Raw genomic sequence first — 26,705 nt, forward strand, 5'->3', positions numbered from 1 at the left:
TTGTGGTAGAGGGCCTAGTTTTCTAGTCATATACCGAGAAAATAGAACATAGACCCTTAATCTCCTCTTCCTGCGCTGACACAGGCCCCCTGCCTGCATGGGCTGCTGGAGGTGAAAGTATTCATTGGTTTTCGTTTGGTCACAGGAGAGAAGTTGTTTTGCATTTGACAGTAGTTTCTATCTCTTTGAATTTCTGTTCTTCCTTTCCTTCCTTTAGAGCAGTAAAGACAACTGGAAGGTGAATCCGTTCCATCAGGAAAAGCTGAGGTGGCCTTGCACTTGAGAGGTCTCTGGAGACTAAAATAAGGGACCGTCTGCTTGTGCAGAAGCAGCTGTGTTGAAGTAGTAGTAAATCTTCAACCTTTTCCTGAGGAAGGATTTTTCTCCTATTAATTATCTTTACAGTTGTTAAAACTTTCATGTGTTATGTTTTGATAAGGTGGCACATGTACATGGTAAACAATTCAAGGTGTACTGAAGGTCATCCAGTGCAAGATGTGTCCTTTCCACTCATCTCCCCCAGGACAACCGTCGTTAACTTTGTGTATTTATGTACATCCCTGACCCCAGTAGTGTGTTATACACACTGTTCTGAACCTTGCCTTTTTTCCCCCTCTATTTATAGTATATCTTGGAGATGAATCCGAATCAAATCAGTACAGAATATTGCTTCATGATTTTTAACAGCTGAATTGATGGACATTTATGTCGTTTCCAATCTTTTTTGCTGCATTGTGAAGTTGGTCATGCTTATTTACTCATAAAAGAGGAATTTGGTTTACTGTTATAAATGCATTCTGTAATTTCAGATAGTTTACTCAATGAGTAGGTAATAGTGCTTTCTAAGAAATACTTTCCACAATGAGAAGGATGGCAGGTCTTTTATGTAAAATGTATTTTTATAGTCAGTCTCCTGGAGTATGTGAAAATTGGCATAACTCATCAAGTACAGTATCCTGGAAGAGACTTTGTCCCATTTAATGACTTCTTAAAAGAGTTTTATTCTTCGGCTGCTGTGTAAAAAAAATGATTTAGAACCTAATTGAACCTGTGTATAAGTTTCTGAGGTAAATTGAGGGTGAGGCATTGGAGTGGGAATGGGATTTATAGATTACTGTCAAGAAACCTTAAATGTAAATTTTCAGGATTCCAGACAAGGTGTTACCTGGAGCCTAATGGCAGCCCTTTTCCCTTTTCTCTCATCAGTCAGTTGCATTTAAGACTATTGTTTTGTTTTTGTCTTTAAATCTTGAATGTAATGGTGCAAGTTTCTTTTGGAAATCTATACGCTACTACTGCTATTTTTCTCAAGTATGTTATATTCATTATTAGGAAGTTAATGAATGCATTATATAGGCACTTCATAATATTAAAGGAAAATATATTTGGATGTGTGATTAGACTTGTTTTTAAAATTTGTGTTTTGAGCAGAATTTACATCATTAATAAAAGACTTATAATTACCATTCTCTTAGTCATTCAATTCTGAATGACCCAGGTAGTAATGAATGAATACCTCGGTAATAATGATATGTTAATGTATCAAAAGATGAGTTGTTGGTAAGTTTATTTCATTTTATTTATGGCCTCAAACTAATTTTTAATCCCCAAATCTTTTCCTTTGCTTATTTCTCTGTGTACACTTAACTTTTGCACCAAGAGATTACCTTCTGTTCCAGTGGATGGGTGGGATATTATGAAAAGAGAAGGAGAAGGAAAAATGATAAAAGTTTAAAGACCTGTCTTTCCTGCCCAACATGCCTGTTGCCATAGGAGCTATTGAAATAGCTGTACTGTCACCATGGACTCCAGCTTTTTATTAGAACGTCACGGCTTTCTCCACTTGTCCAATTGGTGAGTTTCCACCATTCTTTTAAGACCTGGGTCAGATGTTGCCTTGTAGGTAAAGTCTTTTTCTTTTTTTTTTTTTAAATTATTTTATTTATTTATTTTATTTTTTTGGCTGCGTTGAGTCTTCGTTGCTATGTGTGGGCTTTCTCTAGTTGGCGGCAAGCTGGGGCCACTCTTCATTGCGGTGCGCGGGCTTCTCATTGCGGTGGCTTCTCCCGTTGCAGAGCACGGGCTCTAGGCGCGCAGGCTTCAGTAGTTGTGGCACACGGGCTTTGCCGCTCCGTGGCATGTGGGATCTTCCTGGACCAGGGCTCGAACCCATGTGCCCCTCATTGGCAAGCAGATTCTCAACCACTGCGCCACCAGGGAAGCCCTAAAGTCTTTTTCTGACTTTGCTTTTTTCCTATTGGCTTCTCTGTAGCATTTAAAAAAGATATCTATTGAGGGGCATTTATCACATTATTTACAGTTGATTATTTTTCTGACTCAGAAAACTGTGATTTTTTAAAAGAAATAAATTTATTTATTTATTTATGGCTGGGTTGGGTCTTCGTTGCTGCGTGCGGGCTTTCTCTAGCTGCGGCGAGCAGGGGCTACTCTTTGTTGCGGTGCGTGGCCTTCTCACTGCGGGGGCCTCTCACTGCAGTGGCTTCTCTTGTTGCGGAGCACGGGCTCTAGGTGCGTGGGCTTCAGTAGTTGTGGCATGCGGGCTTCAGTAGCTGTGGCTGGCGGGCTCTAGAACGCAGGCTCAGTAGTTGTGGCCCACGGGCTTAGTTGCTCCGCGGCATGTGAGATCTTCCCAGACCAGGGCTTGAACCTGTGTCCCCTGCATTGGCAGGTGGATTCTAAACCACTGCGCCACCAGGGAAGTCCTGAAAACTGTGATCTTTTTGAAGAATTATGTTTTATCCATATGTATTCACAGTGCAATGGCAATAAATTATGCTCAGTAGTTTTTGAATTAATACATATTGGAAGACTTAATCCACCTCATTTTTCCAAGGGAAAGCTGGTATTTATATTCTTAATCTGACCTTCATTCACTTACATGATTGATTATTAGATATTTCAAACGGAATTTTTAGGTATCCATAGAGATAGAGCAGAGTCATTTTGATGACTGTAGATGACTTTCTTCAAAAATTGTTTCATAGCTTTTCATCTAAAACCTCATAAGAAAACTGAGGAGCAAGTCTGTTTTCCAGTCAGCATACTCTTTTATTAAAAAGCTTAAAATGTATTTGGAAAATTAAAAAAAAATTTTTTTCTAACATATATCAATATTATATCTTTATATTTGTTATGAAAGCATATTTTATAATAAAAGTAGTATATGCCTATTATTGATCATTCAAAAAATACAAAAGTGCAAAGAAGAAAATAAAATTATTCATATTTCTTCTTTTCAGAGGTTAAAATGTTACCATTTTGGTGCATTTCATTTCAGTCTTTTTTTCTGTTCATGGTGGTTTTGTTTGTTTGTTTGTTGATGATTGATGATTTGGTGCTTGGTGTTGGGATAACCGTAGGCTTCCGATGGCACACTTCTGGTGAGATCCATCCTTTAAGACCTCTGTGGGTCACCTCTAGAGGGGCTCATGCTGTGCTACTGTAGCAGGCCCCTCAATTCAGAAGTACTTCCAAAATATTGCCAGGTTGTTTTCTTTTTGAAGCTATTCAGTTTTTTGTTTTGCTCAGTTTTTCTTCACCCCCCTCCCCCCCGCCCCATTTGATTTGGTGTGTTGGTGACGGTGCATAGGGACAGGCGCCGGCCGGGCAGTGGGGCTCCCTCTGCGGCAGGTTACCAGCTCTCTCACACACGGGCTGGTTCACACTCACACCTCAGGGACCTGCCGGTGGTTATACGCCGTGGCCTTTAGGATAACTTGCTCCAGTATTGAAACTGAAATGTTAAAAACTGACGAATGCCAAGGATGAGCTGGGGCAAATCCTAGACAGCAAATCCTGGGGAACCCCGTCTTCAAAGAGTAGACAGAAGGGAAGGAATTAACACAAAATATTGAGAAAGAGTAGCAAGGGAGGAAGGAGAAAAACCGAGGGCAAGGTGTACAATGTAGGCAGAGTTTCAAGACCAGGGAAATATTTTGCATTGTTCAGTACAGCTGAGCTGTCACAGGAACGATCCCCTCCTCTTTCAGGCCTTCCCTGACTCACTCAGCCAGCCTCGATTGCTCTCTCTGTTTTGCGCTCACAGCACATGGCGTGTCCTTCTCCTGCAGCCTTTGTCGCCATGTGGCATGAGTCCCCCGCTGCTCGCCAGGCTCCCCGACCGGCTCGTTCCGTACCACGGTCCCGGGCACCTGGCTGGCCCTCCATCAACGCTGCTGAATAAACACATGGCTACATATACTGTGCCTGCTTTCCACATTTTTCAAATTTTGTCCAAGGGTAAAGCTAAGGAAACTTTATTACCTACTCTGCTGGTAACCAACAAAATGCCAAAAATGTATATATGTCCATGCCACTCTCTCACCCTGTCACATGGACATATACACACTACCAAATGTAAAATAGATAGCTAGTGGGAAGCAGCTGCATAGCACAGGGAGATCAGCTCGGTGCTTTGTGACCACCTAGAGGGGTGGGATAGGGAGGGTGGGAGGGAGGGAGATGCAAGAGGGAAGAGATATGGGAACATATGTATATGTATAACTGATTCACTTTGTTATAAAGCAGAAACTAACACACCATTGTAAAGCAATTATACTCCAATAAAGATGTTAAAAAAAATGCCAAAAATGCAGATGATTTGTTTCTTGGTCTTAGATGGATATTTATTGAAGATAGGGTAATATTAGTGTGCTACTGTGCTGATTTTTCTCTAACTCAGCTTGAAAATGCTTTTACTTATATTTTGGTATTTGTATAAGTCAAGAGTTAAGAATTTGTGAAGGTGTTTGATCTTTCTTTAAGTTATGCACATTTATGTTCCAAGTTGATATTCAGATTGGATTGATAGAATGCTTTTAGTAAGTGGATGTTTTGTGAAGCATCTGTGCCACCGTTGAAACAATGATGTGAGAAATTCACTGCCCATTCCTTTAGCTTTGGTGAACAATGTCTATTTTGTTTTATTAAGGTGTCTTTGTCAGGGAAATACTGAAATCTTTGTATAATGTTTATATACTACAAATTGCCAGTAGGAGATGTGTTGGGAATATTATTTTTTAAAGTTTGATATACTTTAGAGCTAATGAATCTTTACTCGGAAGAACATTATGTGTTGTATATAGAAAAAAATAAAGATGTGGTTGAAAGGGTTTGTAAAAAAGAAAAAAACTGTAGGATTGGATTATAGTGAATGGACAGTATGAATGAAAAACCATGTAAGATGCGATTGGTGCGGAACCCCTGCTTTCTTGTTTCTTGCCCAGGGTCTGGCAGTTGGTAACTAGTAAAGCATTAATTAAAAAAAAAAAAAAAAAGCTTAATTGTATAATTGTATCTAGTTGTATATGAAAACAATAGTTAGCTGCCTCAATTTAAACTTTAGAAAAATTTGCTTCCTTGTTTATAATAATCAGATACTGTGAAAATGCATTTTATATCCTTAAAACTCTATGGCAGCTTTATGGAATCAGTGGAGTGAAAGCTTGGAAGCTTGGGTATCTGAAAGTGTACAGGAATAAGTAATTTTGGAAAGTAGTCATTTTCAGATCTAGGAAGACTTTTCTTTTTATTGGAGTAGGATATTCACTGTGGAAACACAAGAACAGTAGTTTCGAGCACACTGGAGTCAACTAACCCACTTCCTGGTGACTGTGCACCAGTTTCTAGGTAGTGTAGACCTTATTAGTTTAGACACACACACACACACACACACACACACACACACACACACATTCTCTCTCTCTCTCTCTCTCTCTCTCTCTCTCTCTCTCTCTAGCATAGTGGGCAGGTGGACACAGACTTTGGAGCCTTTCAGATGTGGGTTTGAGTTGAGCTCTGACGGTAATTTAGCCTTGGACAAGTTGCTTGACCTCTACGTTTCATTTTTGTCATCTGCAAAATGTAAATGATAATAGGGTTGTTTGAATATTAAATGAGATTTTCTGTACACCTAGCACAGTGCCTAATGGGTATTAAAAGCTCAGCAAACAAGTGTGCACTGTTAACAGGCAGACTAAACTGTTCTTCCTTCCTGAGTGATCTTCATTTTCTCCACAGCTTTTCTGGCCTCTTTTCTCTTCAGAAACACGTTGGCTTCCTATTGACTGGAGGGTATTTCCTTGGCCTCTTGCCCTTGTTTAATGCTACTTTGATGATACCTGTTGACAGATCCTCTTGATAAACCTTTGTTCATTTGCTTGCTATTTTATTTATTCAGAGACCATGTGGAGTGATTAAGAGCGCTCTGAAGCCTTATTGTCTTGGTCTGAATGCCAGTTCTGCAACTTCAAAGCTGTGTGATCCTTTCAAGTTCATTAACCTAACAATTTTCTTGTCTCTTAAATGAATGATAATGATACCTACCTCGTAGTTTAGATGTGAAGACATTAAATGAAATAATATACATAAGACTTTTAGATTGTGCAGATTAAGTGCTAGCTATTACTTATGAGCCTGGCTCTTTGTTGGTGCTTAATGCATCTAGACTCCTGATCAATGACTACCCTGTATGTATAGCAGTTTTGATGTTTGTTGTGTAAAATAAATCTTACCTGTATAGGTCAGCCTAACACAACATTGTTAGCACAGTAACAGTAGCCATATAAAGAATACATATCATATTAAGCACACATACACATGAGATATGTATAGATCATGTTCTTAGGATTTGTTAGGTGAGGTGTGTTGTATGTTGTGAGAGTTACGTGGTGTTGTGTCAGAGTTTAGAGCTCTGTCTCTTTTTAAAAAAAAAATAGATTTATTTATTTATTTATTTATTGGCTGTGTTGGGTCTTCGTAGCTGTGCACGGGCTTTCTCTGGTTGCGGCGAGCAGGGGCTACTCTTCGTTGCAGTGCGAGCGCTTCTCATTGCGGTGGCTTCTTTTGTTGTGGAGCACAGGCTCTAGGCGTGCGGGCTTCAGTAGTTGTGGCATGCGAGCTTCAGTGGCTGTGGCTCGCGGGCTCTAGAGCGCAGGCTCAATAGTTGTGGCGCACGGGCTTAGTTGCTCCGAGGCATGTGGGATCTTCCCGGATCAAGGCTCGAACCCGTGTCCTCTGCGTTGGCAGGTGGATTCTTAACCACTGCGCCACCAGGGAAGCCCTGTCTCTCTTTTTTAATGATTGAATGAATGACAGCTTCAGTGTGATATGAGCATTTACATTTATTGTATCCCACATTGCTGGCTTTTGATGGCCTTATGTTCCAATTTGAACCTAAGGGCCATTTGGGGACCAAATACTTGCATAGCTCATACTTTTGTTTATGTATTAATGCAGTTCTTCCTGTTTACTACTCAGTTGTTCTAGGTAATACTTAGTTCTTGTAGGTAATACTTAGTTCTTGTTTTCATGTGTCATTTTGGGCACAATTTGGTTTTTGCATATTTGCATTTTTGATTTAAAGAGTAGAAAAGTTACCTTTGGGTTGAGAATAAGGCTTGCCAAACTATCTGTGGAATTAGTTATTTGCTATTAGGGTGAGCAGTCTGTGAATTCTCTTTGTCTTATATCTGGTCTACAAGAATTTGCTGTAATTGCATCATTTGTTATTAATACCCATTGGGCTGAATTCAACACAAAGTTTTTTTGTAATTAATAAAGCTGTACATGCTTACAATTCCAAATGAAATGAAAGAGTTGTGAAAGTTAAGGAAATGAAGTGGATTCAACAGAATTCTTTCTGTAATCATAGAAATTAATGGTGAAGACATTTGATTTAGTATCTACTAAAAGCATAAAGTATTTTAGTAAAGTTAACTTCAGTATCCATTTGTTGATTATCCTGTCAATTTTTTTTGCCTGTTTCTTGATCATTTCCTGTTACTATCCTAAAGTATTGATACACCACTTAAAATGTAGTAGAGGAGGTTATGATCACAAAGAATATTTTATATAAATGGTTCTTGGATTCTACACAACACCACTGGTCTCCATTTTGCACAAATAATTGACAATTTAGTGTGATAAGATTGGAAGGCTGCTGGAACCCAGAAAACACAACTGTTAAAATTCATAGGAATCACAAATAGATTTGTTTCTAAGAAGAGAAATGTAAGGACTAGCAGAGGTGAGAAGAAATAGAAAAAGATCACTCACTTATACTTCAACAAATAGTGTGGCGGTTAGAAACAGGGCTTTGAAGTCAGACAGCCGGACTCTGCTCTGCCACTTTCTTCCTGCAGGACCTGAATCACTTCGCCTCTCCGAACATCACGCTCCCTGTGTGTAAACTAGGGAGGGTCATAAAACTAACAGAGTAGGTTACTGTGAGGATTATGTGAGTTTATGCATAGTAAATGCATAGTAAATGTCTGGTACATATTAAACCTGCACTAAGCAGGTTATAAAGTATCCACAAGCAAGGAGTTGTTACACACCAGTCTTGTGTCATCTATTACTACAATCATGCTCTTATGCTGCTGGAAAAACTGCTAAGGTGTAGTCTTGAGTTTGCCAGCAATTGTAGGCGGGTTGAAGTGAGTAAAATGACTCATATGCTTGTCTTGGTTCTAGGTATCTGTTGTTGGCTATTTTGTCATTCAACCCTGCTGCCAAATGTGGAAATTAAACTCACATTCAACAAGTAATAATTATGTTTCTCATTAGTAGTAATGGTATTTAAACATTGTTACATCACTTCATATCCTTTTTCTCTGTGAATCATCTTACACATAAACGTTGGCATTACTAGTCTGATTTTGGGAGTTCTAGGGAACCAGTAGTAATGCTCTTTCTTTTTGAGAAGTAAGACAGGAGAGATTGACAGATGGAGAGCAAAATCTTTTGGCTGATTGGAGGGCACGACGTTAGATCTGAAGTGGAAAGGGCTTATTAGCCTCTCTTGACTTAGATTTACCCACCGGGTGACTAGCACAGCCAAGCAACCCCAGGCCTCCCATCAGGGCAGGTGCTTTCCTGCATAGAGAGGATATCGGAAGGGTTGTGCCCAGGGACAGGGTCGCTGGGTGAGAAAGCAAGGAGCTCGGCCAAGCCCATCCCCGACTCCTTCTGCTCCCGAGAGAGGAGTGAGGGGAGAGTGGGAGGGAGTTGCGAGTGTTTCTCTAGCTGAAGGCCCTCCACGTGGGCTTGAAGCATGATGGGGGCACACGGAGCTGAGTGAGCCGGAGCTTCCGGTAAAGGAAGTGAGACAGTGATGGTCTGTGAGGAGGTTGGGGAGCTAGAAAAAGGGGAAGCGTGAGGTTGGAACACAGACATAACAAACAAGTCTCTGATTTCTTTCATCTTTCAGTAGCCATATAGTACATACATATACTTATTCATGCATGTATTCATTCATTCCTTAATGGATGTGAAGGTCTTGTAAATAATCAGAAGTACTCATCAGAAATAGATTGTGACTTCTCATGTCTGAGTCCTAATAATATTTCAAATGCTACCTTGAAATAGACTTTAAAAAAAACAGAATAAAATATATGAGAAAGGTGAGAATCTTTAGCAAAAGCATATTTTTTTTCTTTTTTTTCTTTTTTTGCAGTAAAGCTATACCTGGAAAATAGCTTATAAATCTAATTTTTAAAATAAGTTGATATATTGTGTTTACCTGGTTGAATAATTCACATTAGTAACTAATTTTGACTAATTTTTTAAAAGAAATACTTAGTGAGCAACTACTGTGTGCCAGGCACTGTGATGGATATAAGAGATACCAAGATGAATGAGATACTGTCTTTTGTTCATGGAGATTACAGTTTAATAGAAGTGACATGGAAGTAAGTATATTCAATAAATTGTTGTGGGTAACAGATGGTAAATACAGTAGATCTAAAGGCCAGTTCTACCAGTGACCAACTCTACCTTTATGGCAGTGGGCATTGGTAAGGTGGATCTTCTAGTAGGTCTGTAGTCATAATTAAATTTTAGGGAAAAAAATTATCTTGTTATAATGAATCCTTGTTAGTAATTGTAGGACTTTAAAATTATTTTGTTTCTCATCTTTCTAGAATTCAGGAAGCAAGTAATAGAAGCCTTCCCTGGAATTGTTGTTAAAATTATGATTTAAAATATTTTATTAGTTATAGAAATATTAAATATCTACCTGATGCTGGGTGCTCCATGTTTAAAATATTGGAGATGTGTCCTGTTCTTACAGGTCTTAAATATATATATGCTTACAAACAAAACAACATACAGACAACCTACCAATTATAAAATGTTAATCTTTTTATTTGTAGAAGCAAGAGAAGGGCCTGGAGAATTGAGAGGACTCTATGAAAGGGAGGTGGCGATGGCAGTTAGGAAACTCTTGGAGGAGAACTCATTTGAGCAGTAGATGACAAACGTGCTAACACAAGGAGGACTTTGCTTCATCTCTCCTCAACCCCATCACTCTCCTTGCTTGAAAGTTGGGCTTCTATATAAGAATTTGTTTGAAGAAATGTGTTCTGCACATTTAATGAAAAATTTAAAAATGAAAACATGATATAATAGAAAATGCTGATATCATGCTGCTAGTGAGATAATAGAAATATTTTGAATGGAAAGGTATAAATCATATTTACACTGATAATTGAAAGCTAAAATTGAAGAGCACTTAGGCTTATTGTTTGAACACTTTTATTGTATCAGACAATGCATATTACCAGAGGGGTATGAAGATGTATGTGGAAGCTTGTGTGGCTCTTTTGAAGTGGAAAGTGGGGCATTTCTGAGAACTTTTGGGTTTATGGCATTGGTTCTTTCCTGTATTTAACTTTCAGCCTTTGGCTGTCCCTTCCTTGATCATGATTAGTTACACTATTTTTTTAATTGCAGCTGTGATCAGAATCTTGTTGTTGTGTTGTTTCCAAGTTAACATGGAAAGAGGGAAGGAAACCAATTGATTTTTCTGAGATTATTACTCTAGTGGGGGAAGGAAGAAGGAGAGAAATGGGTTTTGAGGTTGTACATTTTTGATAAGACACTTGTTTAAGGTGGAGTTAACCGAGCTGTGAGAGGTGGAGGTGGGACTGTGCTGGAGGGCACAGGAGCATGGATGGATTAGAGTCCCTCCGGCGAAGGGGGTAAAAGGGACAGGAGATTTGGGACCAGTGCTCACAGGACCACCAGGTGGAGCTTTTGGCTGAGGATGTGAAGCTCTCCCGGGATGCTACTCCAGTATAAACTTTGTTGCGGGGAGAGTAGGTATATGTCACTTTTAAGTGTCCATATTGAATTTCATCTCTCACAGAAAAACCAGTTAAAATAAGTGGTATTTCAGGTTCTCTTGTGACTGGTGTGCCTTCCTTTATTTTGTTTTTAGTTGTGTTTTGATGTTGATCTGTTTAACTCTGCTTATTTCTCCTCTGAGCGTTCCCTTCAGCCTTGGATCTAGAGCATGGCAAAATAAATGCTGAAGTTTTTAGCAATGGTGCCTTTTAAGATTTTATCATTAGAAGAATCTTTATAATTGGTGTATCTCAGTCCATAGTATACTAAGAAAGTAATCACAAATAACTGAAACATTGTTTAGGCACCATCGATACTTAGGGCCTCTTTTGGTTGAAAGATGAGATGGAATTAAAGAACTCAAATTATAGACATGGATAATTTACTCAGATAATTTCAGGAAAAAGCATTTGCTTTGTATGCATGCATTGAGCAGGAAAGGAAAGCCAGCAACTGCAGCAGCAGCTCAGGGGCGGGCTAGTCTCTCTTTTGTTTAGGCTAAAAGGTCTCTCTGATGGTGACTCTGCTTTGCTCTGCGTATTGGGTACCGTTTTCCTCTCTGAAGCATCTTTTTCTCAGCTTACTGGTAGTTTTTCCTTCCTCTTTTTTTTCAGCTTGCCTTTGGTTACAGTAACCTGTTAAGCTCTTTACCTCATAATGTTTCATCTTTAACTCTCGTTACAAATTGACTCTCTAGTTTATCCTAGTTCGAATTCCTAAGACAGGACTAGTTGAATAAATTATGTTCGTGCATTGGGAAACTTTACAGCTGTGAAAAAAGTTGAGGTAGATCCACTGATTTATTGGACCCAGCCTGAACTATGCGTTTGGTGACATCACATTGGTACCTTGGTAATTGGCTGCCATAGTGGGAATATTCGCAGCATAGAAATTGGCAGGTGCCGGAAACCAGGGCTCACAGCCCTAACTTCTTCCCTGCAAGAACTGGTTGCTAAGCCTTTATTGGTGTTGATATGCATAAGCTTGAAGATGTACTGTTAAGCAAAAAAGAGTAAGATCTAGAATTATTTATAGAATGGTTCTAGTTTTTAAATAGAAAAGGGACATTTAAATATATGTGTAGTGCATACATACATGCAGATTCTTGTATAGTGTGGAGAATAGTTTTGGGAGATAGCGGTGGCTTCTTCTAGGAAGGGGGACTTAGGTTTGCAGTGGGGCGTATGGAAGTGTGCAGATCAGAGTTCAATTTTAGATGCTTTGTATATAGTTGATTATGAACATTAAAAGCCAATAAAATCCTTATATAATCACAATGTCAGTAGTTATTATAATTTACTTCAATCTCAAACATTATGATGAAGTATGTAGGAAGGAAATATAATCCTAATGTTGAAAGTGTCAAGGTCAGATGAATTCACTTTTCCCATATGTATCAAATTCATAGCCATGCCCCTTTGTACATTGCTTCATAGTTGACCATGACTTTTATCACTCTCTGCTTTGTTTGTTCCAAATTTTCTAATAGTCTTCTTATCCTCTTTTTGGTGTCTTTCATATGTAAGCTTTCACTGTATCGCTAATAATATCTGTGATCTATATGTTGCCTAGAGTCCACTTTCTTCTTGAAGACACCTTGTATTCCCTATTCTAATGCAGGCTAGTCACTCTCTAGGCAACTACACAGTTAGCTTCCTGAGATTTCATGGATCCTGTGTCTACCCCTTTTTTTGATTCTGTTAAAAAATTATTCTGACACTTAATAAACAATAAAGAAATCCCTATAAATAAGAGATTTATAGTCAATCAGTCGAGTGAGGGCTTTGGTGGTTAGAAAATTACTAAGAGGAGACTTCAAGGATGGGATTCTTGCTAAACCAACTTAACAGGATTTTTGGTAGAGGCAGGCCAGTGTTACCAGACATCAAGGGAGGGGGATGAGGAATCTGACCAGATATCAAGAGCGAAGAGATGTCAAGGGTGGGGAGACTCTCACTGAACTGACTTAGCAGGATTTTTGCTACAGCTGGGCTAGGCAGGCTAAAACAGGACTCAAGGCCTAGTAAAGAAGATGGTTAAAAGTTTGGACAAGGAGAGAGTCTTTGTCAAAGAAACATTGTTTAGGCAGTAAACTTTGAATCATTGTATTAGTTTCCTCTTGCTGCTGTAACAAACTATGACAGACTTGGTGGCTTAAAACAACAAAATTGATTCTCTTACTGTTCTGGAGGCCAGAAGTCTGAAATCAGTTCCACTGGGCTGAAGTCAGCAGGGCTGATTCCTTCTGGAGCCACTAGGGGAGAATGGGGATCCTTGCCTTTTTGAGCTTCTGGAGGCCACCTGCTTTCCTTGGCTCATGGCCCCTTCTTTCTTCACATCACTCCAGCCTCTTGCCTTCATCCTCGCCTCTACTTCCTCCTCTGACCTTCCTGGCTGCCTTTCATAAGAATCCTGTGATTACGTTGTACCCACCTTCACGATCCAGGGTCACCTTCCCATCTCAAGATCCTTACTTAATTACATCCGCAAATTCCTTTTGCCATATTAGGTACCTCCACAAGTTCCAGAGATTAGGATGTGGACATATTTTGGGGAGTCACTCTTCAGCTCACCCCACCTTGTAATATCTGTAAATGTTTTTACTTTTTCCTCATACCGAATCAGTTGTTTAGCTTGGTATAGAATTCCAAACTCATGATAATTTTTTTTTTTCTCAGAAATTTGAAAATAAGTGCTTCATTACCTTCTAGTTGATAAGAAATTTTATGCCAGTCTGATTCTCATTCCTTGGTTTATGATTTGAACTTTTTCCCTCTCTCTAAGCTTCTGACATCTTTTACCTGTATTGAATGTTACACCTGGCTTAAGCTGAGTGTAAACGTAATTCATTAGTGTCCAGTTAAGTGTAATTAATGTTCATAATCATGCCTCTAAGGTGGCTGTCACTTTCGCAAAGTAGTTTCCATATTGTAGGTCCCAACCCTTTAAAAAAAGGAAAAGAAAGAAGGAAACAGTGAAGGGAAGAAGGAAAGAATAAATAGAATAGGACATTTTACAGTGCCACCCTGCAGTAGCTATGTATTTTGTTTCATGAAACATTTATTTCACTTGTATATGTGTGGTGTGTTAAGTATTTCCAAAACCCTCCAGAATTTAGTATGCATTTGCTTAGTGTCTGAAACAGGGGCTGAAGCTTTCACATTAAAAAGTATCATTAAAATTAAGTTATAAAATGTACTTGAGAAGAGTATTCCTACTTAGCTTTAGTTTAATGTTTTAAATAAAAATTTTCTTTATTGCTCCAAGACAAGTTTTATTAAAAGTAATAAGAATGTGGCTAATTTTGAAGTACAAGATTAAGGCATATTCAAAGCCCCTGTTTGTTACTAGATGGAATGCTGGGTGTAGGCTGGTGTGGTTCATACTTGGGATCTAGCCTGAAAGGCATGTTTTTACCCTCAACAAACATCATCTTTGTTTGAATATCTGTAGTGCGTGTAACCACAGCAAGGTCTTTTTTCCCCCTTAGAATATATCTCAGACCTTTTCTTTCTTGTGCCTGTTTCACAAATAGTTTAAAGTAGAGCTGCCTTCCGCTTTTCTGTTTCAGTTTGTTGCAGAATGTGTGAGGGACCACCTAACACTCTTGGTGTGCTTGCAAACTATAAAGCAGTAATGGAATATTGGAAGAGATAAGTTTACTCTATGAGGACTGAAGCTGTTGTTAATTCCCAAAGCCAGACTGGTTATCTAACAAAGGGTAAAGTACTTTTAAAATTGAAATATATATTTATTTAACATTCATCTGCTAAAATGTATACTAGGAAAAATGGTCTGTCAATTTTGTTTCATTGAATTTAAAATTTAGTAACTTTGAATGAATTGTTCATTACAATTTGGGGCTAACTTAGTGATACTAAGTTACAATCCAGGTGGATGCTTGATTCTTAAAAGTTTTTATGTTTAAATGGAATTAGAGGTCTTCTTAAAATGCTACAGTTGTCATTTTCTTCCCTACATTTGTGCCCAGAGATGTTTTCTGTATACTTCAGTATTTAATCCAAATGCCTTTCTATCCTTACTGCTTAAAATGTGCCTCTTATACTTTGAAACATTGTTATATTAGATGTAAAGTCAATTAAGATAATTTGATTTAATTTGGCTTGAATACTGTGATAGGTTTCTTGTTTGATAATGACAAGTGCCCAGGAACACAGCCGTCGTGGTTTAATAGGTGCCTGGAATCGGTGCACACTTGCATAGACATAGACAGCTGCCGATACCTTCTGTGGTCAGTGTTTATAGGGCCAACTCTGTTCTGCAGTGGAATTTCTAAATAAGCAATCAGAACAAAACCAAAGGGAGTATTCTACTATAATTCTTAATAAACTTCTCAACTGTAGATCAGACAGTACGAAATATAATTTAACTATAGTGAATTCTGCATAAGGACACTACTTCTTACTGGAAAGATGCTTGCTTCACAATGCGGATTATTAAATAATGTCTCTAAACTTGGTGTTGGGAAAGATTGGCATTTCTATTTAGTCTCTTCAAAGAAGCAGGTGTGGCTATATTTTATAAAATTAGTTTGACTTTAACTCTGTTCTCTTTTACATTCATTAACATTACAAAATTTTCTCCCCATCAGGAAATACAAGGATAAGAACTTTCTAAAGGAATTTAAAGATTAGTACTGACTTGATTTGGAATCAACTATTCTAATCATGTTAATCATTTTATTCCCATAAAATTAGATACAGTTTCATCCAATTCCAGTACAACCCCTATTACTTGGCTAGGTCTCCTTTCCGGAAATCTCTAGACTGGAGATGACCCTTGTAAAGCATTGTATCTTACAGTTTGCCACAATGATGTTTTCTTGGGATACTTTGCATCTTCACTTCCCAACTCTATACTGTTTCCAGTTCTTGCCTTTACACTTTTAAACTTTTCATTGTTAAGTTGGAAATATAGTTGAGACTCCTAGGACTAGTAGCAGGAATAAAGGACTAGTATAAAATACTTCAAAGAAAGCACTCATTTATTGGATTTGGCCTAATCACCATAGAAATTCATGCTTAGCTGTTCTGGTAATGGAAATAGAATTTACTAAGTAGCCAAGTTTCCTAGTTTGAGTTTAATTTCTGTTAATTTGCTTTCCCTACCCTTTTGTAGAAGTGTGAGTGTAATGTGTTAAAGCTGGGTAACAGGAGAGGGAAAAAGGAATTGATGAAGGTTCATACGTCTAAAATAGGATAATAAATATGTGTATAATTGAGTTGAGTATCCCAGACTTCTGAATGTATAAGTTAACTGTGAAAATCTGAACAACTAACCTGTATTTTTGTTATTTTATTGAACCATTTATTGTTTATTCACATTTCCCTCAAAGGATAGTATATTGACACTTTGTAGTCTGAGAAAAGCAGTGGCATAAACATTTTTTTTCCCAAATAAGCTTTAAGAAATTCACAAGTTCCATTCTGCTGTTTTTACTATTATAAACAACCTTGTGCTTGTTTGATTATCTCATTATCATAAATTCCTAGATTTGGAATTATTGAGTAAAGGAGACGCCTGTTTTTAAGATTTTTTAAAAATTTTATTTTTTTCTTTACTTTAGAAAACTTTTCTTGTGTCTTTTGTCCTAATACTATTTAACATATAGACAGCACTTTGCTATTATATGGGTATTTATTGGGCTATAGTCTCTACCTATTAAGGTTTTTTTCTTTTTAATATTTATTTATTTATTTGGTTGTGCCGGGTCTTAAGTTGCGGCAGGCAGGCTCCTTAGTTGCGGCTCACGGGCTCTTTAGTTGCAGCTCACTGGCTCCTTAGTGCGGCAGGCGGCCTCCTTAGTTGTGGCATGCAAACTCCTAGTTGCGGCATGCATGTGGGGTCTAGTTCCCTGACCAGAGATTGAACCCGGGCCCCCTACGTTGGGAGTGCAGAGACTTAACCACTTTGCCAACCAGGGAAGTCCCTGTTTTTAAGATTTTTGATACATATTATCAAGTTGCTTTCCAGAAAGATTTTATACATTTTTAAGTCTACCCACAGCATAGGTAATGGCAGATTTCCCCACACTATATCAAGATTGAGTAATATCAATGCATTTTTTGGTCAGTGTGAGATAGGTGCAAAGTGGTATTTTATTTATTTATTTTCATTTTTAGCTGTGTTGTCTTCGTTGCTGCGTGCAGGCTTTCTCTAGTTGCGGCGAGGGGGCTACTCTTCGTTGTGGTGCGTGGGCTTCTCATTGCGGTGGCTACTCTTGTTGTGGAGCACGGGCTCTAGGTACACGGGCTTTATTAGTTGTGGCACACGGGCTCAGTAGGTGTGGTGCATGGGCTTAGTTGCTCCACAGCATGTGGGATCTTCCCGGACCAGGGATCGAACCCGTGTCCCCTGCATTGGCAGGTGGATTCTTAACCACTGTGCCACCAGGGACGTCCCTTTATTTTATTTTATTTATTTATTTTTTACATCTTTATTGGAGTATAATTGCTTTACAGTGTTCTGTTAGTTTCTGCTGTATAACAAAGTGAATCAGCTATATGCATACATATATCCCCATATCCCCTCCCTCTTGCTCCTCCCTCCCACCCTCCCTATCCCACCCGTCTAGGTGGTCACAAAGCACCGAGCTGATCTCCCTGTGCTATGCAGCTGCTTCCCACTAGCTATCTATTTTACATTTGGTAGTGTATCTATGTCCATGCCACTCTCTTACTTCATCCCAGCTGACCCTTCCCCCTCCCCGTGTCCTCAAGTCCATTCTCTACGTCTGCATCTTTATACCTGTCCTGCCCCTAGGTTCATGAGAACCTTTTTTTTTTTTGTAGATTTCATAGTTAGCATACGGTATCTGTTTTTCTCTTTCTGACTTACTTCACTCTGTATGACAGACTCTAGGTCCATCCCCCTCCAAAGTGGTATTTTAAAATTTGTATTTCCTTAGTTTCTGATGACTTGAGTTTTTTCCCCCATGTCTTGGCTTTTAAAATTAGCTTTTATTTTTATCAGAGCTGTACTTGGTATAAAGATTCAGCAGCCTGTAAAACTTATTTTGAAAAATAAGCTGACTTCCACACCCCTCCCTCCGGGCTGCCCACCCCAAAGAAGTAATCACTCTCCACTCCCAGCTGATTCATTATCCGTTTACTTCCAAAGCTCTAGATACCATGCCTATATTGCCGCTTCCTGTTCTGCAGATTTAGTCATTATCTCATGGTTTCCTGCTTTGGAGGGTGAGGATTTGGTTTTCTTCCCTGCACTCACTCAACCTCTTACATACACACACGCATCCCTTCAACTCTCAGGGACTTGACATCTTTAATCAACTCCCTGTTTTTAACCCCTCCCTCACCTCTTCTCTGGAACCTCCATTTGCTGGGCCACTGAGGGCAAGGATTTAAAGAATCCCTATATTGTCATTTTAGTGGGGTTTTAGGAGGAATGGATATAAAAGTGTGTGTTCCATCTGCCATCTTTAACTGGACATCCTTTTTCGTGTCTTTAGTGATCTTTTTTTTAAAGTAGTGGTTAAAATTATGGACTGTGGAGTCAATACTGTCTGGATTTGAATCTAGCTTTGCTGTTTACTAGCTTTGTGACCTTAGACAAGTTGGTTAAAATCTCTAAACCTCATTTTTTTCCATCTGTGTAATAGAATTAATCCAGTAAAGTGCGGTTGTGAGAATTAAGTGTGATAAGGCATGTAAAGTGCTTTCCGCAGTATCTTACTATCTGCCGGGCACTCTGTTCGAACACAGCGTTGTCACTGCCGTTGTTACTCCTGTGAATTTCTTACTTATGACCTTTGCCCAGTTTCCACTGGAATGCTTGTCTTTCTTCTTGATCAGAGGTGCCTTTTATACAGTCTGTCATTGATCTTTTATTTTTATTTATGGTAGTTGGGGTGTGTAAGCATGTCCACACTACTTCATGTTTTGATGTTTACTTGTTATCAGACAACGTTTTTGAAAGATAACCTGGTGGTAATAAGAAAGAAAACTTTATTTGTGGTTGTGTTGTGGTAGAAAACTGGAGATTATAATAGTAGTTGGGGCAGTTGATAAGGGAGACCTGAGAGGCTAAATGAAGAAATGATTATATTCATCATGTCAGAGAAATATTTTTTTTTAACTCCTGAAGTCTATCTTGCACTGATTTATTTTGTGAGCAAATTACCTAAAATTTTAAAAGCCTTCTTGAATGCTCTTCTCATCATCTACCCAAGTGGATTTCATCTGAAAACTTAGAGCTCTCAGTTCCAGTTTCTACTTTAATATTTATTTCTATGAAACTAGATCCAAAATTAACTCTTGAGGGATAAGATTTACCATATCCCCTAAGTTAATGCTGTGTTAACAAATTTGCTTTCTTTTGAGTATGGTATTGTAATATTGAAATGGTAGATATGTTGATATTTCAAAGTTATAATTATGGATACTTTATTCGATTTTGCTGGTTTGCCATTTTAGGCAGCATTGATTTACTGTTTTATTTTCATTTGTTTTATCTTAGTTTTATAATTAATTAACTTTATAAATCTTTAAATAACAGTTCATTGAAATTTGATCTCTCCACAGATTCAAACCAGGATGTAGCAGTCAAACTTGCCCAGGAGCGAGCTGAAATAGTTGCTAAATATGACAGAGTAAGTATTCATATTTACTCTTTGAGTAATTTTTATTTACAAAAATATAAATAGAAATGGAGTTGCTTTTTGGAGAGCTTAAATTACAGCAGCAGTTTGTTTACTTCCCGTGACTGTTGAAGTCATCTTATTTCTCTGATTTCATCTCCGCATTTTTTCTCCCTCCTTCCCTGTGCTTTAGCCACTCTGGTCACTTGTTATTCTTCCAACACTTCTTCCCGGCTTGCTCCTGCCTCAGGGCCTTCGCACTGGCTATTTCTTCTTCCTGGAACACTTGTATCCTGGATACCTTCATGCCCTATTGCCTCCTCTTTTTCTTTGCCCAGATGCTACCTCTTAGTGAAGTCTTCTCTGACCACACTGTTTAATACACCCCTCCACCCCCTGGCTCTCTCTGTCCCCTTTCTCTTCTTTATTTTTCACCATAGCATTTAAAGTATCAGCATACTTTATATTATACTTTGTTTTCTGCTCTCCCTCCTAGAATGTAAACTCTCTGAGGGTAAGAATTTCTTTTGTTTGATTTGCTCTTGTATCCTAAATACCTACAATAGTTCTGGCTCATACTAGGTATTCAATAAATATTTTAATATATTAGTATATGGAATTGAATACCCATTTTATTTATCATGGATGCGTGATGTTAAAAATTGAACATGGGTCTGAAAATTTGAATTTATACATGATGTATAATCTCCATTAGCATCTTATCCTTAAGTTAATTATGGAATCTCATTTTTGATGCCCTAGAAAATCACAGTTGTTGACGATTTACATATATCCTTATTATTACCTTATCTCTTGAGATCTATAAAGAGTTGTAGCCGTGATTTATAAATGTCATGTTTTATATTTATGTCACTTGGATGTAATTTTGTACCTGTTATTTTTGATTATTTATGAGAATAACAGGAACATGAAATTATAGAAGGCCATCTGGACTGTGCCCTGCTTCCAGGGAGGCATTCAGGCAGAGCTCAACTTAACACTTATGTTCCCAGAGTTTGTTTTTAAGTTGGTTATTTGGAACATCAGACACCGTTTCCCATTATTATGATTAGGTTTTAACGTAGTCCGTGAAAAACCTAATTAATTTATTTAACTGCTTAACTAATTTAAAACCAGTAGAACCATCGTTTGTTCATGCTCACGTGCATTTTTTTTTTCATGCAGTTAACACTTAGTGACCAGGCCAAGTGTCATGCTAGGCCTTGGGGTTTCACTGTACAAACGTGAGTTACAAGGGGTCCTTGCCCACAAGATGCTCACGGCCTACTCAGAGAACGCATGAACAGGCAGTTATAAAACACCCACGAGACAGTCGGGTACTAAACGTTAGACGTGAGGGATTAGTGTAGACTCTTGCCCTGGGGCTCCTGCTCTAATCAGTGCTGCTTCACAGCTCAGGAGGGGAGTGTGGCGGGCAGTGGGCTGAGGATGGAGCTCTGGGCACACGGACACTCGGTGGGGGCGGCCCATGAGGAAGCTGTCACAGAAGAGTGGGGGAGGGACAGGAGAACCAAGAGACGATGGTGTCATGAGGCTGAGCAGCACTGACAAGCGCAGTGGAAAAATCCACGCGGTGAGGACGCCAGAGTAGTGTCCACGGGATCTGACGGTGGGAGGCCGGTTCTGACCTTGGCAAGGATAGTATCAGGGCCAGTAGAGCTGGGAGTGAAGGGGAAGAGAGGCAAAGTAGGTAGCCTACTCTTCTGAGAAGTTAGCATGAAAAAGCAAGACATACTTTTTTCTAAGATGTTTTCACTCTAAAACCTTGAAGTTTGGCGGTTCATTCTTTTTTTTATAAATTTATTTATTTATTTTTGGCTGCGTTGGGTCTTCGTTGCTGCGCGCGGGCTTTCTCTAGTTGCGGCGAGCGGGGGCTACTCTTCGTTGCGGTGCGCGGGCTTCTCATTGCGGTGGCTTTTCTTGCTGTGGAGCACGGGCTCTAGGAGAGTGGGCTTCAGTAGTTGTGGCACGCGGGCTTAGCAGTTGTGTCTCACGGGCTCTAGAGCGCAGGCTCAGTAGTTGTGGCGCACGCAGCACATGGGATCTTCCCGGACCAGGGCTCAAACCCACGTCCCCTGCATTGGCAGGCAGATTCTTAACCACTGCACCACCAGGGAATCCCTGGCGGTTCATTCTTGAGTGGCTTCTTGTCCTCTGCTGCTCCCTCTTTCCCAGTCTGTTTCTCACAGGAACCCAGGTCTGATCATGGCTTAATGTCTTCCAAAGTTTGTATCAAAGAAATAGTGATTATTGCCAGAAATTTTTTTTTTAAGTTAATTAGGGTTGATAATGCCTCAGTTCCAGCTCTTATTTTTAGTAAAAAATAAGTCTTGTTTTTTGTTCTTTTTAAGAAATTATTCAGTTTTATATATTCCCAATAACACCCTTCTTTGTCCCCTATTATAGGGACGAGAAGGTGCAGAGATTGAGCCTTGGGAAGATGCTGATTACCTTGTTTACAAAGTCACGGATAGATTTGGCTTCTTACAGTAAGTTGCATAGTTTGAAAGCTAACTTTTAAAATTATGTTTCTATGGTCTCCTATTTTGTTGATTTTCTTTATTTTTAATAGCATTGCTCTGAATAAGATTCCAGGATTGATCCTGCAACATGCTTTTTTTATTAAATTCCCGGCATTTTTAACCTCTGTGATTGAAATTGAACTATAGTTAAGAATACAATCTTTAATATTCATTGTGTTTTAGTAAGAACATTAAGTGCAGTGAATGAGTTATATTAATAATTTAGCAGAATTAAGTGGAAATCAATAACACCTTGTATTTCAAAAATAATTATAAAACATTTTATTTTATATAAATGCATTTTAAAAATAATTAGCAGTTAGAACTTTAGTATTGTGCAGCCTAAAAATGAGCAATGAAAAGAAATGCCACTGATCTTCCTTATGGTGGGAAATGTGTTCGTGTTATTGCTTCTCAAAATTAATTCCATTTATCCTGAGTATGTTATGTAAGGAGTCGAGAGAGGTCTAGAGCACTATAAAGTAAAGTAGTTAAAGTGATTTTGACTCTTAAAAACATCCTGAAATGATGTGAATTTGCCTGTTTGGTTCTGGCTTTGTTTAGTAAGATTCCCATGGGCTGGAGACTTTTCTGCATCTCTGTAGTTTGTATGGTTCCATACAATTTAGTGATTAACCTACTACTTATTCACATTTATCCTTTCCCAGTCTCATTTATTATAAAGAGGAAGAAGCCAGGGATTTTTATTTTATGATACATGATTAAATTTTGAAGGAGGAATACAATTTCTTAGGGAGTTCATAGCAGTAACTTTATAGTACTCAGACCTTCTTTTTCCTTTCTGTTCCGTTTTCTTGCATTTAGAAAGTATTTTGTTGTATCATGTTTTTCTCAGGGTAACACAAGCAAACAAACAGAAACAGTTCTGGGAGTTAGAATGTATGGTCTTCTTCTGGCTTTGCTGGTTTCAGTTAACTATTTCACGCCTTATCTGTGAAACAGAAATCATTAACTGCTCTACATACTTAGGGGTACTTGAAGCTTTGAAGAAATAAAATGATAGAATACTACATACAGGTCTAGACAAATGTAAGGTGTCATTATGCTACCTAATGATATCAGCATATCCGAAATGTTCTCCTGTGTGGTTCTAATTAGAAGACTTTGAATTTCAGCAGACCAACAGAGCAGTGTGTAACTGTGATGAAAATACGTTCCTAAGGGAAACCCCCACTTCAGCTTTTTTTTTTTTTTTTTTTTAAAGTAAATCAAACTTGGCCACAAATGGGACAGGAAATGATTTTACATTTGTGTGGGTTAATGTGCAGATCTGAGGTATGTGAATGCTGTTTGGAAGGACACTTTGAGCATTTAGCACTGTCAAGATCAGTGGGTCCCAGAATCTCCTGCACATTAGAATTAGTTGGAAAATGTTTGTTTGTTTGTTTGTTTGTTTAAATAGATATCTGGGTGGTATCCCAGATTTTGATTCAGAAGGTAGGATACAACTCAGCTGATTTTGACCTCCCCAAGTGTTCGTGATGGGCGTGAACCACTACAAAGGATGTTTTTATCATAAAATGGTCTAATATAGGACAAAATGCATATGAAAAATCCGTGCATTCCAGAAGGGTCTAGGAATTACCTAAATTCTCTTTTCTCATTGCTTAAAACAACTAGGTTCTGGCCCAAGAGCCTAGCCTGTGTCTACAATCTAAAAATCACACTCAGTTACTCCGTGTTTCTTTTTACCTCTGTGCTGAGGTCCATTTGGCTCTAGTGGGAAAAAAAAGCCAGTCAGTGATTTACCTTAATAATATTAGCTAATATTTATTGAGCACTTACTGTGTGCCAGGCACTGTTCTAAGCTCTTAACATGGATTATTTCTCTCAAAACTTCTTTGGGATAGGTACTCTTTTTGTCTTTTTTTAGATGAAACTGAAGCACAAAGAGGTCAAGCAACTTGCCCAGGTTGTGCTCGCAGTAAATGTCGGGTTGGGGAACTGACCATGGCAGCCTCAGGGCAGAGCCTGAGTTCTGACCTTCTGCATGCTATTGCCTCTGTAGTTTTAATAAGAGAAACATCGAAGAAGCTCTTTGAAATGCCTAGAAAGAAAATTAAAGGGGGAAAGAAGAGTGCCTAAGGAGAGGGATCTGTTTGAAATGATCCCACTCCTCAGATGGACGCTCACATAGCTGGTGAGCTCAGCGGTCTTTGAAAACGAAGCCCAACCAGTCCTCATACTGCCCCCCTAAATTTTTTATTAACTCCGTGGTGCAATCCTAAAGCAGGCAGCACAAATAAAAATAATGAAGCATAGAAATGGATTTTAGTGTAGTGTTAGGCTTTATTGAACTTCACCAAAGTCATTGATTTTTGTTACAGTGCTTCATTTCAGTGAGACACTTTCTCCCAAGGTTGCTGCTGGGGTGTTTTGCGCTACTGAGTAAAGTCACCTGGCCTAGGAATTTTAGACGTTGCTCCCTGTCACACCTTGATCAAGAGTGTTTCTTTCTGCTGTCTTAGTTCTTTGTAATTTCTGATTGGTTCTGTGATAAACATGGGTTTTAAGTGTCAACATCAATAAAATGGTGCAAAGTAACTTTGCAGCCTTCTCTGAAGGCTGCTGACTTCATATCTGATTACAGTTTTTGTAACTTAAATTACTTGTTATGATATGTGGAGAGGGATGACAGTAATTAACAAATACAGTATAGGACTAACTTGGTTTTATAACAGATTTCACAATAAATATAAAAACTGTTGCCAAACTAGCCTGGCGTGATGCTGGAACAGGGCCGTCTTTGTTTAGTGTGCAGAAATGGGGAGCTGTCCCTAGCTGCATGCCTGTGATGGACTTGTATCTGGAGAATGGAGAAATCGAGCTTATTTAAGAACTTAGAGAACTTTCAGTACTTGAACTTTCAACACTTTTTTCAAAAATAGTCACTGTTAGTCTGCTCGACAAAGAATGCTTGGTATTTGGATAATGATAGATAATGCTTTTAGGCCACAAGTTATTAATAGAAGAATTAGAAGGAAATTGTTTCAAAAATAAAGATAAAATTAATACCAAGCTTCAGATTTTCAACTACTTATCAAAATGTGTATATTTATAAAATTTAGCACATTGTCTGTAGTTTAATGTGACTATATAAATATTTGTAAGCCAGAATAATGGTGTTTTTGTTTTTAAAGAATATCTGTTTTAATAACGAGGCCTTGAGAACTCTTTCTACCCATCCAATAATTTTGACTAGAGTAAATCTAAACTTAGGCAAAATTTGCTACAAAATGGGAAATAAAATTTAGTCAGTATATTGAATAACTGATTTTCACAAGTTAACTTTTATGTTTCCAAATGAAAGTTTATCTCATAGTTACAGAAATACTCTGTTTGAGCTATTGAGAAATTACAAGCACATACACTCTAATTAGTAATTCTTTTAAGCTTAATAGCAGATAAAAGAAAATAGATCCAGGTAAGGTCCCTGTGTTTCCAGTGATGGCTACGTTGTTGTTTTTACTTTGTGTATTTCTACAAGGCATAGCTTCTTGCTGTCAGCTTGGTGTTTTCTTTAAGCAGTCTCTAGGTGCCTCTTTCCATTAGACGACGAACCTTTGTTTTCTAAAGCAGGGGTAGGCAAACATTTTCTGTAAAGAGGCAGATATTAAATACATTTTGGCTTTGCGGACCATATGGTTTTTGTTACAGCTATTCAACTCTACCATGGTAGCATGAAAACAACCATAGACAATATATAAATGAGCATGGTGGTGTTCCAGTAAAACTTCATTTACAGAAACAGGCCGATGGCCAGGTTTCATTCAGGGGCTGTAATTTGCTGATCTAAAGGAACACTGCACTCACCCAGATTTTGGTCTTCCCTTTCTTCTACTTGGAGGATATTTAGGTGGCAAGGTAAAGATGCATACATGAATGCAGGCATGCGTTCAGCCTTCCCTTCACACATTCATTCAGCAACATTAGTACACTCCTGCAGCATGCCAGCCATGGTGCCTGAGGCTGCCACAGTGTTTTACCTGTGTATCTATACATTGTGTATAGCTCTTGATAAGGCACAGTTCCCTGTTTTCTCTTTGGAAGGCTGTGAGAGAGTGTATGCCAACACAGAGACTTGAAGAGGAAAAGTTCTTTGGAGATCAGTGGAGCACATAGCAGATTTTGTATGAAAGATTTTAGAAATGGAGCAGTAATGCAAGAAAATTCATGAATGGACCACATTCTATCTATGAGGTCTTAAGACTTTATAAAATTCAACATCCATTCAGGATAAAAACTCATAACAAAATGAGTATGGAGTGAATGTACCTCAACATAATAAAAGCTACATGACAGGCTTGCAGCTAACATCATGCTCAATGATGAAAAACTGAAAGCTTTTCCTCTCAGATGAGGAACAAGACAAGGGTGCC

The 26,705-nt window shown here is 38.5% G+C and overlaps 1 protein-coding gene across 2 annotated transcripts in view; it reads left to right on the forward strand.

Annotated features, from left to right (window-relative positions):
• USP6NL (USP6 N-terminal like) overlaps positions 1 to 26,705 on the forward strand; it is a 123,988-nt gene that overhangs the window by 43,751 nt on the left and 53,532 nt on the right. Inside the window, exons 2-3 of one of the 2 annotated variants that reach the window (XM_059912091.1) lie at positions 19,707 to 19,774; positions 22,190 to 22,272. In XM_059912091.1, the coding sequence (XP_059768074.1) occupies positions 19,707 to 19,774; positions 22,190 to 22,272 (151 nt within the window). Of the gene's footprint in view, positions 1 to 19,706; positions 19,775 to 22,189; positions 22,273 to 26,705 lie in introns of those variants that run through there. The other variant, XM_059912092.1, reaches the window with a different exon arrangement.

This window comes from Balaenoptera ricei, chromosome 2 (genome assembly GCF_028023285.1).
Source record: "Balaenoptera ricei isolate mBalRic1 chromosome 2, mBalRic1.hap2, whole genome shotgun sequence".
In the NCBI taxonomy this organism is placed as follows: domain Eukaryota; kingdom Metazoa; phylum Chordata; class Mammalia; order Artiodactyla; family Balaenopteridae; genus Balaenoptera; species Balaenoptera ricei.